Genomic DNA, 11,358 nt, shown 5'->3' with positions numbered 1-11,358 from the left:
TTCATCTATTTCCCTTGAATCACCTGCACATAATATGAGAACTCTTGTCTTAAATAACATTGCTTTCTTCTAGTATCAGAACTCTTTGGAAGATTTCTTTTACCTATTGTGGCTTCAACCATAGCATAATTGGACGACTCCATACTGTGCAAGCTCCTTTTTAGCCCATCAGGTTTGACGAGACCGATGATTTCATCCTACCACCGAACAATTCAATACTTCATAAAAATAACGAGTATCCACAAAATTATAAATGTATCAGTTCGGACATTACATATTGTATGTCTTTAAATTTTTTTTCAGAATGCTTTACACCAGCATATCTGCTACGACACTGATGGAGTTCATTAGCAGTTTCTAGATAAGCAATCATTTCCTTTATACGTCAATTTTTTCTTGAATTTTCAAGTAAAAACCAGACACTAAGGTCAACAACATACCTGGAGTTCGCACATGAGGATCCTCCATCCCGTAAGGGAAGCTCTGCCTGCAAGTACTCTAGCTGTTGGCGCATTTTCAGCATCTCACTGGACACATGATCTCTATTAACCTATGTTTAAAGATATCAAATTATAGAACAAGAAAATTAGAGTAACTTAGTTTCAAGCAATAACTAGTCTCTTCTATTGACATGATATATCGGAATAGCTTACAACAGGTTTGTTCCGGATGTTTCGAGCACGGATGGCATATTTAAGTGTGTTAAGTGTTTCCTCAGCATTAATATCTGCAGTACTGATGCAAGCTGAAACCCACATAGCAAGCATTAGAGATACAAAACCAGCATTAACCAAAATGTTAAGGGCTTAAAAGAACCCTGCAGGTTACCTAAGAAGTTAGCATGCAACAACTTGTGAGAAAGGAGCAAACACTGAGCAATGTGATATTCAAGAAATTAGAAGACAAGTATACCTTTATTTATGTGTAAGTTTACTGTCTTTGTAAGGAACATGAGCACCATCTTTGCGCTTTCTCTCATCTTAAAGCGCACTGATGACATTACCCAGCGCAAGGAGGCCTTTATTTATGTAAACTCCTGGTGAAAAAAGGATCAACTTCCATTACAACAAAATAATCGGCAAGGCTTTATTGCTGGTCTAAAAAATGAAACACAAGAACACTAACCTTCTTTAACTTTCATACCGTCAGAACCAGTTCTTTTGGTTCGTTCTGAACCGGCAAGGTATACTATGTGCAACTTGGCACAATGATACTCTTCTTTCAAGCTCCCATTGTAAATACCATTTTCAGGAGAATCTGTATTGATCTTGCGCATTTGTTCCACAGTGATAGTGAAAATGTCATGTGAACGACTACACGACAAACAGACTTTATGATTGCAATGCCCAATACGATGTTTAATTAGTAAACACTGAAATAATAAAGATACAAGATTATAAGTCACCTGGACTGATTGGTCAAGGCAAGCAGCCATCTCTTTGGGAGTACTGACGCTTATTTCCGTGGATCCTGCTAATGTGATCTAGCCGTTTTTCTAAGACTCTGAGGTATTATCTTGCATGTCAGAAACTGAATAAGTTAGAGAAAAGGCAGATATAAAAAGGTCAGTTGAGTAAAAGTATATATCACGAGAAGAAGTGTCAGATGCCTTACGGGATCCATCCGTTGTAGAAGAAATAGAAACCAACTTATCGAGCAAGCAGATATACAAACAATTGAATCAAGAAACCAAAGAATCAAAGAAGAAACTAAGAAAACACGAAACCAAGGAAGGAGGCAAAGAGAATAGACAACAAAGAAAATAAGGACAAAGAAGCAAAGAATCAACGAAGAAACAAAAAATAAAAAAGAAGCAAGCGGTAAATAAAAAAAATCTAAAAAAGAAAGAAGTAAGCTGGGTATGTATTATGTATGTTATATGGATGTATGCATATGTATACGATGAATGCATATGATGAATGTATGAATGCACATGATGAATGTTTGAATGCATATCAATGCATGCAGATGTGTATTACTTTGAGTGATTGAGAAAAACCCTACGTAGTTTCTGAGCTCTTACTGCAAAAGAAAGATACAATTTGTGAAACTATAAAAATCAAAAGAGTAAAGTTACACCACCTCCCAGATGATTTCTGGAAATTTCGCGATGTATAACTGCAAACCTAAAATCCCACAAGAAAAACTGAAAGAGGAAAAAAACTAGTGATGATGAAAATTGAAAAAAAAAACAATTAATCGAACAAATTCATTACCTGATGATTAAACATGAACAAATCTGAGAACCGGTGAGGAAACGACGTCGTCCTCTCGAACGCGAATAAACCTAAACCGTTGATCGGACCGGAGCTTCTCGGAATCGGTTGCAAAGGAATCGAAGAAACGACGTCGTTCTGTCGAACTCAGCGACATTTGCGGCGTTAGCACTCACCGATACCCCGGGGATTGTACGGAACGTCGCCGTCTTCGTATCTTCCTCTGAGTGAGATTGAAACCTAAATATTCAGATTAAATTTGAAATTAACAATGGTCGCCGAAACCTAAACATTCTTTAACAAAAATAAACACCCAGTTTCAAGTTCTGATTCAAATTCTTCTCTATAAATGGCTACAAGAAAATTAGATAGAGAAAAGAAGAAGAAGAAAAGAAAAAACCAATTCATGTTCACGAAGAAAACGAATTATCGAGATGAAACCTTAAATATAACTTTGGAAAAAAATAAGAAAGCAAACCTCCAATATCCAAGTTCGGATTCAAAAGCCATGATCCTCTAGCTAAACGGCTATTTGATGATCCATTTTAATACGTTAGTGTTTATATACTTTCAAGTTTTGATGTTAAAAAAAAAACTTTCAAAATTTGAATATAAATAACAAAAGCCCAAAATAGCCCAACGCCCGACCCATTTCAATAGTCTAGTTCCTCTTTTTCTCTAGAGAGTAAGAAGAAGTTAAATGTTAATCTATCGCAAACTATAGAACAGAGGCTCCCTCTACCTTTTTTGGAAATTTTTCTCCAGACCCAAACTCAAAAGGCCCATTAGAAAAGTCAAATCGATACATATACATATATGTGACTCAACGTATTTAAAGAGGCTCGTATTTAAATGGAAATTTTAGAACATTTTGTAAGGGTCTGTACCTCCTACTGATTGCCTTAAATGTAACGTGGGAGCTTCCCAGAGGTTCACCAAGAATAAGTCATAAAGAAAAGGTTTTGGTTTTTGATAATTTTAGTTTGAGATGAATCAAAACATACTGTATGCAGAGGCGGATCCACGTTGCCCATGAAGGTGGCAGCTGCCCCACAATAATTACAGATAAATTTATTTGTATCAGGATACACATGTATCTTCCAGCTTAGTTGGCTAGTTATCTCACTATGCCCCTACTTGACCAGGCTTAGAGCGTCCGCAATGGTGTTTTTCAAATAACAGTCGTTATAAAAAGTGTATTTTGATTTTTTAAGTATTATTATTTTTTTTTTTCAGATAAAAAAATATCAACCAATCGCGGATCGCCACATGTCGTGGGGACCCGCAAATAGTGCAAGGATTCACTAAAAAAAAATCATTATTTAAGAATTTTAAAGATTGAATCCTTAACTTTTGGTAGAGTCCACTGATTATTTAATTATTTTTTCCTTAAAGACTTCCAGTTAAGAACTCCCATTGCGGATGCTCTTACACTCCCCCCATCCTTTCCTTTCTACATTGATTTCTATAATATTGTTTTCTTCTTACTTTTCTGATTTTTTTTCCCATGTATTAGTTCTCCCCTCACCTTGTTTTCATTTGAGTCTTTCCGTTCATGAGTTCTTCTCATTCAATTAAATTTTGTTTCTCACAATAGTTCCAGTTTTTTTTTGTTAATGGGTTCATTCTTTTTCTTCCGGTTTAAATTTTTTATAGCTGTATTATTTAGTTTATTTTTTTCTTAAATGTTATTCTTATTAAATAAAACATCAAACAAAAAATTATTAATACATTAAATTTTTTTTACTCCCACTCAAAATATTTTCTAGATCAACCACTGACTGTATGGTAGCTATTTCCACTTCATCAAGAACGGACCGGTTTATGATAGACTGGCCATTAACCAGCTTTATGTACCCAACAACATATACATCCATGGTTGAGAAAATTAGTAGTAAAAGGTGGCCTACAGTTATCTAAATTAGGATGTATCAAACCAATTAACTTGCAGACGATTTTAGGGTTTTGACGCCTTACCTTAGAGGTCACCTTCATGTAAGTGAAACCGGGAACTGTCTGTGTCAATAGTGACAGAGGTGTCGTCGCTTAACTCCGATTCCGCAAGTCCTGGAGAGAAGTCACCGAAAAATTAGATCAGTGAAGTCTTGTCGGAGATCTTTATCGATTTCATCACCATTTTTTTTCCACTGATGTATTGAGTTTAATGATCATGGTTGTAGGCTTGTAGCTAAGAATCTGAGGCGTATGAGTTTATATATTGGGAGAAACATAGGGAGTCGGAGCGGTAGCATCTCTGAAGCGGTCATGATAAATGAGGGAAATTAATTGTGAAAGAGTGAATTAAATTAACTGCATGATCCTTAACCACAGAGAAACGACGATTTCAGAAATGCGAAAAATTTCCAGATAATTTAGTCAAAAAAAAAGGTTAGCGGATGATCACGATGAAGATTAAGTAGAGTCAGAAGTCGTTACGTCGAAGTTAGGTAGAAGCTTGTTTGCATGTATGTAGGACACAATAAATTTGATTAAGTCCATGTGTCAAGCGTATCCCAGTTAGACAATGAATTTTGTGATGTGGAAGAAACTTGATTTCTTGTATGATGAATTTCCAGGCAGAGGTGAACAGCTTAAAAATCTTCCATCAATCCTTTTTATATATTGGGATTGATTGAGTGGATCTCTCCGTATTTTTTTCTTTCAACTTTATTTATTTATTTTAATATAGAAAAACTAAACCAAATTTCATTTTTGAACTCAGAAGGAACTCCCTTAAAAAAAACGGTTCCCATTTTAGAACTCAGAAGAACCTTGGGCTATCAGCCAAACCATGCACTGGAACTACTGCTAAATAAATACTATCAGAGTCTATAATCTGATGTAACGTGTTATAAATTAAAATATAAATACATCTTGGTGACGTAACTAGCGACTGGTTCCATGGCCCAATGGATAAGGCGCTGGTCTACGAAACCAGAGATTCTGAGTTCGATCCTCAGTGGAATCGATATTTTTTAAATTTGTATACCACTCGACCAGAAACTCCGTTTTTTTTTTTTGCTTTTGTTCGGCAGTAGATTCAGAAATCAGAAAGAAGAGCGGCGTGAAACAAAGAGAGTCAGAATTTCCTCTTTTTATGAAGAGAGCGAAATACAAACTCTAATTATAAACCCTATTCTGCTCCTCCCTCCTTTGCACAAAACAGAGATTCTCTTTATTATGAAAAGAGGATACTCCCAATCTCCTTCAAGCTCCACTCCTCCTCCTTCCACCAGATTCAAATCAAACCCTGAAGGTAATCGTCCCCCCCCCCCCCTTCTCTTCCTATTCGAGGAAAAAAATAAATAACAGCTTTCATAATCTGGGTTTCGATTTGGGTTTTACAGTTTCTTTATCTTAATTTCATTCCTTTGCTCTGAAAGCTATCTTCTTTGCTCGCTGGGAAACAAAAAGTTGTGTCCTTTATATAGTTTGGGTCTATCAAGCTTCTTCGTTCCTCTGTTTTGATAACTGTGTAAGAGATGACTTTGTTTGTGGATTGTGTGTTTGCTTGCTGTCTTGTTTCAACTCTTGTGATTTTACTGCTTATTGAGTGTAAGGGATGACTTTGTTTGAGGACTGTGTTTTGCTGTCTTGTTTCAATTCTTGTGATTTTATTGCTTTGTGAGAGATTACTTTGTTTGTTGAGTGTGCTTATAGCAATAGTTGTAAAGCTTAGTGTCGGATTCGTTTTGGTTTGAGATCAGGTGATTCTCAGTTTCTGGATGATGATACCACAAAGAACTTTGCGAGGAAAGTAGCAGATCATTACAGTCGAAGAACAAACCAAACTTTGGAAGAGAGAGAAGCTAGTCCCATCATTCATCTTAAGAAACTCAACAATTGGGTTGGTTAATCACAGCATCTTCTTTCATCCAGGAGGCTTGTTGTGTTTAAAGATATTGATTTCGTTCTTCTTCTTCGCAAAACAAAACAGATTAAAAGTGTGTTGATCCAGCTATATGCTCGTCCTGATGATGCTGTTCTAGACCTTGCCTGTGGGAAGGTTATTGTCTCTTGTTGTGTTCATGTCAGTGCTTATGTTTCTTAAGACTGATTGCAATGTATTGCTTTTACTGTTTACCAGGGTGGTGATTTGATCAAGTGGGACAAGGCAAGGATTGGTTATTATGTTGGAATCGATATAGCTGAAGGGTCGGTAAGTGACCGCTGAATATCTTTATTTCTTGCGCTGTCTCTATATATATATATGGTGTAATGATTTTTCTCGTGACAGATTGAAGATTGTCGGACGCGTTATAATGGTGACGCAGACCATCACCAACGTCGTAAGAAGTTCAGCTTTCCCTCCCGTTTATTATGTGGGGACTGTTTTGAGGTATAAATGAGATAAGCTCCTCGAATAGTTTTGGAATCTTGTTCAGTACACAAGTTCCTGGCATGATACTATATCAGATGCAGATGTAAAAACACACAACTCAATGCTTCTCAATCTTAATAGTGGATTTGCATATCAATGATTTCAGGTAGAACTAGATAAGATTCTTGAAGAGGATGCTCCTTTTGATATCTGTAGTTGCCAGGTTCTTTTTTCTGTGTTTCAATTCCTTTTGTTTCCTCAAGATTCAGTATCTACTTTGGCTGTGCAAACTATTGAAGTTTCAATATGGCAAGTCATTGTTTGATTGTAGTTTGCTATGCATTACTCATGGACTACTGAGGCACGTGCACGGCGAGCTTTGGCTAATGTCTCAGCTCTACTTCGTCCTGGAGGCGTCTTTATAGGAACAATGCCAGATGCCAATGTTATCATTAAAAAACTCCGAGAAGGTTCTTAATGTTTTTTTCTCTTTTTCTTGTCTTGTATCTTATTAGCACTGAGTTGTGTTCCTTTCTCTTTCACTTGATTCTTGGTTTTGGCAAAACTAAATTTGGTTATTTGTTGTTGTCTGAATACGCAGCTGAAGGTTTGGAGATTGGTAATAGTGTATACTGGATTCGTTTTGGTGAAGAGCATTCCCGAAAGGTTATGCTTGTTTCGTTACTTCACTACCAAAGTCCTTGTTAGCTTTATCTTAACTGTCGTGTCTAGCAGACAGTATTCTCTTCTAGTATTCTGATGATGATTCTCGCTGTATCCTCCTTCAGAAGTTCAAATCTAGCAGCCCTTTTGGTATTGAATACGTATTTCATCTTGAGGTACTTAAAATTTTTCTTCAATCTTATACACTTAGTAGTCTACCACGGTTACACATTTAGAGGTATCATGCAAATTTTGTAATGGTAGGATGCTGTTGATTGTCCTGAATGGATTGTGCCCTTTAACGTCTTCAAGTCTTTAGCCGAAGAGGTATATCATTTTCCTCCTCTCCATGTTTCATAGGCTTAGCTTAGAAACTGTTTATTTTTTTCGTTGTGTATAAGCTTTGACATTGTCCCATGAACTTGTGAACAGTATGATCTAGAGTTGGTGTTTGTAAAGAACGCACACGAGTTTGTCCATGAGTATATGAAGAAACCGGAGTTTGTAGAACTCATGAGAAGGCTTGGTGCTTTGGGTGATGGTAACCAAGATCAGAGTAAGTCTTTGTTCGACTTCATATGACTCGTTTTGATTCTATTGAAACATAAACTCACTTGTTCTTTTTCAGGCACATTATCAGCTGATGAATGGGAAGCTGCATATCTATACCTCTCTTTTGTCTTGAGGAAGGTTCGTCTTCTTTTCCTTCATTGTTTCTTTTGGTTTTCACTTCGTTTTGTAATGATTAAGGTATGTTTTTAACAGAGAGGAGAATCTGATGGAGCTCAAAGGAGAGGAGGGAGGAGGAAGAATGGGAAAATGAACTTGTCGAAAGACGATGTTTTGTATATCGACAACTGAAGTGTAACAGAGTTGTAACTTTACACACGGGTCAAGACTTTTGTTTTGGTCTCACTTATGTTACTTGGCCATTTGAATTTGAGAGATTGTTCTATCTACTTCAAACAATATTTATCCCTTCACAGCGAAAGATGAGAAGATGTTTAGTAATAAGACAAGTCTTCGAACACTTGCAAGTTTTCAAGTTGTGTAGGGCTTTAACAGAATATACCTGTCAAGATGCTTCATCATCATATACACTATTGATGTTCTGTATTATGATGAATTTGCCGACTACTTTGTCTGACAGGGTCCACGGCATTTTATTTGTATTGAGAAAACTGATAGAGATTCAAGATTCGAACTGTCTGATTGATCCTGTTCTTTTCAAACATCTTGAAGGCCCTCAGATTCAGACAGACTTCCAATTCTTTGTCGGCAATTTCCAAGTTTATAACCACGTTTTACATAACGATTTTGTATATTTTTGTTTGTTTGTAGGTTCCTTAAGAAAAATAATACAATTGTCTTTAGTCGGTTTGGAGAAATTACCTAAAATAAATACACATCTTATACTTCAACTAATATGATAAAATGGTTGTTTCTCATATACAAAAAAAAAATATACTTCTGTCGGTTTGAAGGATTATACAAAAATACTTACTGAAAACTAGCTTTATTATGATACGTTTATTTATATCAATATTGAAAAAATTATTTTGTAAAAACGATTCAACTGAACAATTAATCTTTTTCACATGCATAAACTAATATATGTTTCAACATTTGTACCGACAACATTATTTGTCTTGTATCAGTCTCATTAACAACATTATTTATCATGTTGCAAGCATTCTAAGTGTAAGACCATCTCCAACCCACCTCTATTTCTATCTCTATATTTTCTCTTAAAATAGAAAAAAATTATTATAAAAGTGAAAATGCTCCAATGTATGCCTCTATAATAGAGTTCTTCTATTTATAGGAAAAAATATAGAGATATGTTATTTCCACCTCTAAATATAGAGACAAAAAGTAATTTTCCTCTATATTTCCTCTAAAATAGAATAACTCTATTATAGAAGCATACATTAGAGCATTTTCACCTCTATAATAGAGATCTCTATTTTAGAGAAAAATATAGAAGTGTACATTGGAGATGCTCTGATAACAAAGATATAAATTCCTTTGGTACAAAAAGCTAAACCTCTCTCTAAACGTAGGCAAACTATATATACTTTTTATAATCCTATAGGTTAATCATTATGTGATAATCAAATGCACAAAGTCCAAGAATTAAACAAACGTTACTTTCTCTTTAAGATTATTCAATTATAATAAGTAAGTTTAGTCTCAAGAATATAATCAATCATGGCAGATCGAGAAAAGCAGAACAAAAAGTGTCTCCATTATTTGCTCTCTTCGTATTGTTATCATCAATCCTTTTTGCCCTTTTGGAGTAAAGAAATGTATTTGTTTGTTTGTCAATAAAACATATTATTTTGTTAATAAAATATTTTGCTTAATTCATTATATTTTATGATGCAAAAATGAGGTATTGCTATCATCCGATCACGACAACTTAATATGATCTTATGCAGTGCTCTTACAAATTTTTCACATATTGATGACGATTGAAATTGAAAATATGAATGTTATATCATCAACGAATAGTCTAGTGCTATACGTTTTAGTCTATATGTTAGAAGTTGGTTTATCGTCGCAAATGATATTTTCTCTTAGTTAAAACTGCAATCATATAAATTTCACTAGACGTTATATATTCAGCTACAAATAGACAGTTTAAGTTATTAATGAAGAACTAGATCTCGACGGATGATTATTCTCATTTTTATACACATAATTATTTATTTTACTTGGCTAACTATAATATTTAACATATTATAAATTGTTTAATATAACATTTTAAAACACAACAAATTTATAGTTCACATACAGTAACTTAATTTATATGTTTTGAATTTTCAGTGATAGCATATATTAAATCATGTGATATAAAATTCTAAATTGAAAAATCTTATTGATTAAGGAACAAAAGTTTAATTGAAAATTATTATATTTAATTAGTATCGTAAATTTAGTAAAATATTGTACATGAGATTAGTTATAATTACAAAAATTAATTAGATATTTTAAAAGTTTGTTTTAGTTAAAATGAAATATATATTTAATTTTCAAATAAACACGAAATTAACTTAAAAAATTAAATTTTTTTTTAAGTGAAAAAAGAAATATACATTTATTTTAAACAAATACGAAACTGATTGAAAATTTAAAAGCTTTGTTTTAATGAAAAATGAAATATATTTTATATTGTAAAAGAGATATGAAAAGATTTTTCTTCAGATACAATTTGAGAGAAAATATAGGAATATCTATTTGATTTTTTTGTTATAGAATATTCAAATAGCTGAAATATTTATATAAAAAATAATTTAAACAACTTTCTAAGGATGGTCCAAATTAAAAAAAATCACACAAGAATTAAGTCATGACTTCTGTTTTAATAGTATAAATGTCTTACAAAAAAAACTATACTAGTCTAGGCTCTATAATATTGAAACTTAGCAGCGGCTTTTGAAAAAAGTAATTGATATTGATACACATGTATATGCACCAATTATTGTATACTATATGTTAGATATTTAAAATATTAGATAAAAACTAATCTAAATTGGAAAATATGGTTTTGAAAGATTAATTCAAGATTGGTACCTACCTTTTAAGAAATAGTGATTTGAATGAGAATGAGCCTGCCCAAACAATAGAGATCGGGAGAATGTTCGGAGAGATGTGTCCCGAATGGTTGTCCATATCACTTCTATGATGTTTTGTTGTCAACCTTTTCGTTTTTTTTTTTGGTTTTGTTGTCAATCTTATATTGTTGTTTTATTGATAAGATGAATTCTTTTAAAAACAAATTTGAAAGCACTAGGGAAAAAAATAAGTAAATTAATATGTCAACTCCTATTCTTAAGGATATGATATTACATATTTATTTCTTTGTTGACTTGTAAGTTTTTTTTTTTTTAAAATTATTTGACTTGTAAGTTCCTGTCATACTTTAATGTTTTCTTAAAGACCACCTACAATTTTCATTTTTCCACAAATATCCATTTACATATTTTTACCCGAAATTTCTGAGAAGTAACTCAACCTCATTAATTTACGAGTCACTGCAACTAAAATACTGTTTCAATTGGTGATTATGTTGAAATAAAGAAAATTATGGCAAATTCTTTGTTCCTCAAAATTTATACTAATTAGGGTAAAAATTTTGGTCAGATTATTAATACG

General features: G+C 33.5%; 2 protein-coding genes and 1 non-coding gene across 3 annotated transcripts; 2 read left to right on the top strand and 1 right to left on the bottom strand.

Annotated features, from left to right (window-relative positions):
* Positions 1-64: 64 nt before the first annotated feature.
* LOC106377600 (kinesin-like protein KIN-4A) lies at positions 65-2,856 on the bottom strand. Its single transcript, XM_048770885.1, has 6 exons — positions 1,406-2,856; positions 1,126-1,313; positions 913-1,036; positions 654-745; positions 441-550; positions 65-197 (listed from the first exon to the last, which is right to left on the bottom strand). Exons 3-6 carry the CDS (start codon positions 998-1,000, stop codon positions 161-163), a joined length of 327 nt encoding a protein of 108 aa, XP_048626842.1. The 5' UTR covers positions 1,001-1,036; positions 1,126-1,313; positions 1,406-2,856; the 3' UTR covers positions 65-160.
* A 2,255-nt stretch (positions 2,857-5,111) lies between these two features.
* On the top strand, positions 5,112-5,184 carry TRNAR-ACG. The gene has a single exon. It is a non-coding gene; the product is annotated as a tRNA-Arg (tRNA).
* Positions 5,185-5,226: 42 nt separating this feature from the next.
* Positions 5,227-8,230, top strand: LOC106377599 (mRNA cap guanine-N7 methyltransferase 1). Its single transcript, XM_013817872.3, has 13 exons — positions 5,227-5,472; positions 5,924-6,063; positions 6,154-6,222; positions 6,304-6,375; positions 6,454-6,555; positions 6,704-6,760; positions 6,869-7,007; positions 7,139-7,203; positions 7,326-7,376; positions 7,465-7,527; positions 7,633-7,756; positions 7,829-7,890; positions 7,966-8,230. The coding sequence occupies exons 1-13, from the start codon at positions 5,397-5,399 to the stop codon at positions 8,059-8,061; spliced, it is 1,116 nt and encodes a 371-aa protein (XP_013673326.1). The 5' UTR covers positions 5,227-5,396; the 3' UTR covers positions 8,062-8,230.
* The last annotated feature ends 3,128 nt before the right edge of the window (positions 8,231-11,358 follow it).

The sequence above is a fragment of the Brassica napus genome, assembly GCF_020379485.1.
Source record: "Brassica napus cultivar Da-Ae chromosome C5 unlocalized genomic scaffold, Da-Ae chrC05_Random_35, whole genome shotgun sequence".
Classification (NCBI taxonomy): domain Eukaryota; kingdom Viridiplantae; phylum Streptophyta; class Magnoliopsida; order Brassicales; family Brassicaceae; genus Brassica; species Brassica napus.
Note: the sequence above shows the minus strand (reverse complement) of the source record. Positions and strands in the feature narration are given on the sequence as shown.

Coding starts and splice junctions, on each gene's coding strand:
- LOC106377600 (XM_048770885.1), bottom strand. CDS start 1,000: ATGTCATCAGTGCGCTTTAAGATGAGAGAAAGCGCAAAGATGGTGCTC. Junction 746..912: donor AAACTTACACATAAATAAAG/GTATACTTGTCT, acceptor TGTGGGTTTCAG/CTTGCATCAGTACTGCAGAT. Junction 198..440: donor TCCTCATGTGCGAACTCCAG/GTATGTTGTTGA, acceptor GTTCGGTGGTAG/GATGAAATCATCGGTCTCGT.
- LOC106377599 (XM_013817872.3), top strand. CDS start 5,397: ATGAAAAGAGGATACTCCCAATCTCCTTCAAGCTCCACTCCTCCTCCT. Junction 6,223..6,303: donor TAGACCTTGCCTGTGGGAAG/GTTATTGTCTCT, acceptor ACTGTTTACCAG/GGTGGTGATTTGATCAAGTG. Junction 7,008..7,138: donor CATTAAAAAACTCCGAGAAG/GTTCTTAATGTT, acceptor CTGAATACGCAG/CTGAAGGTTTGGAGATTGGT.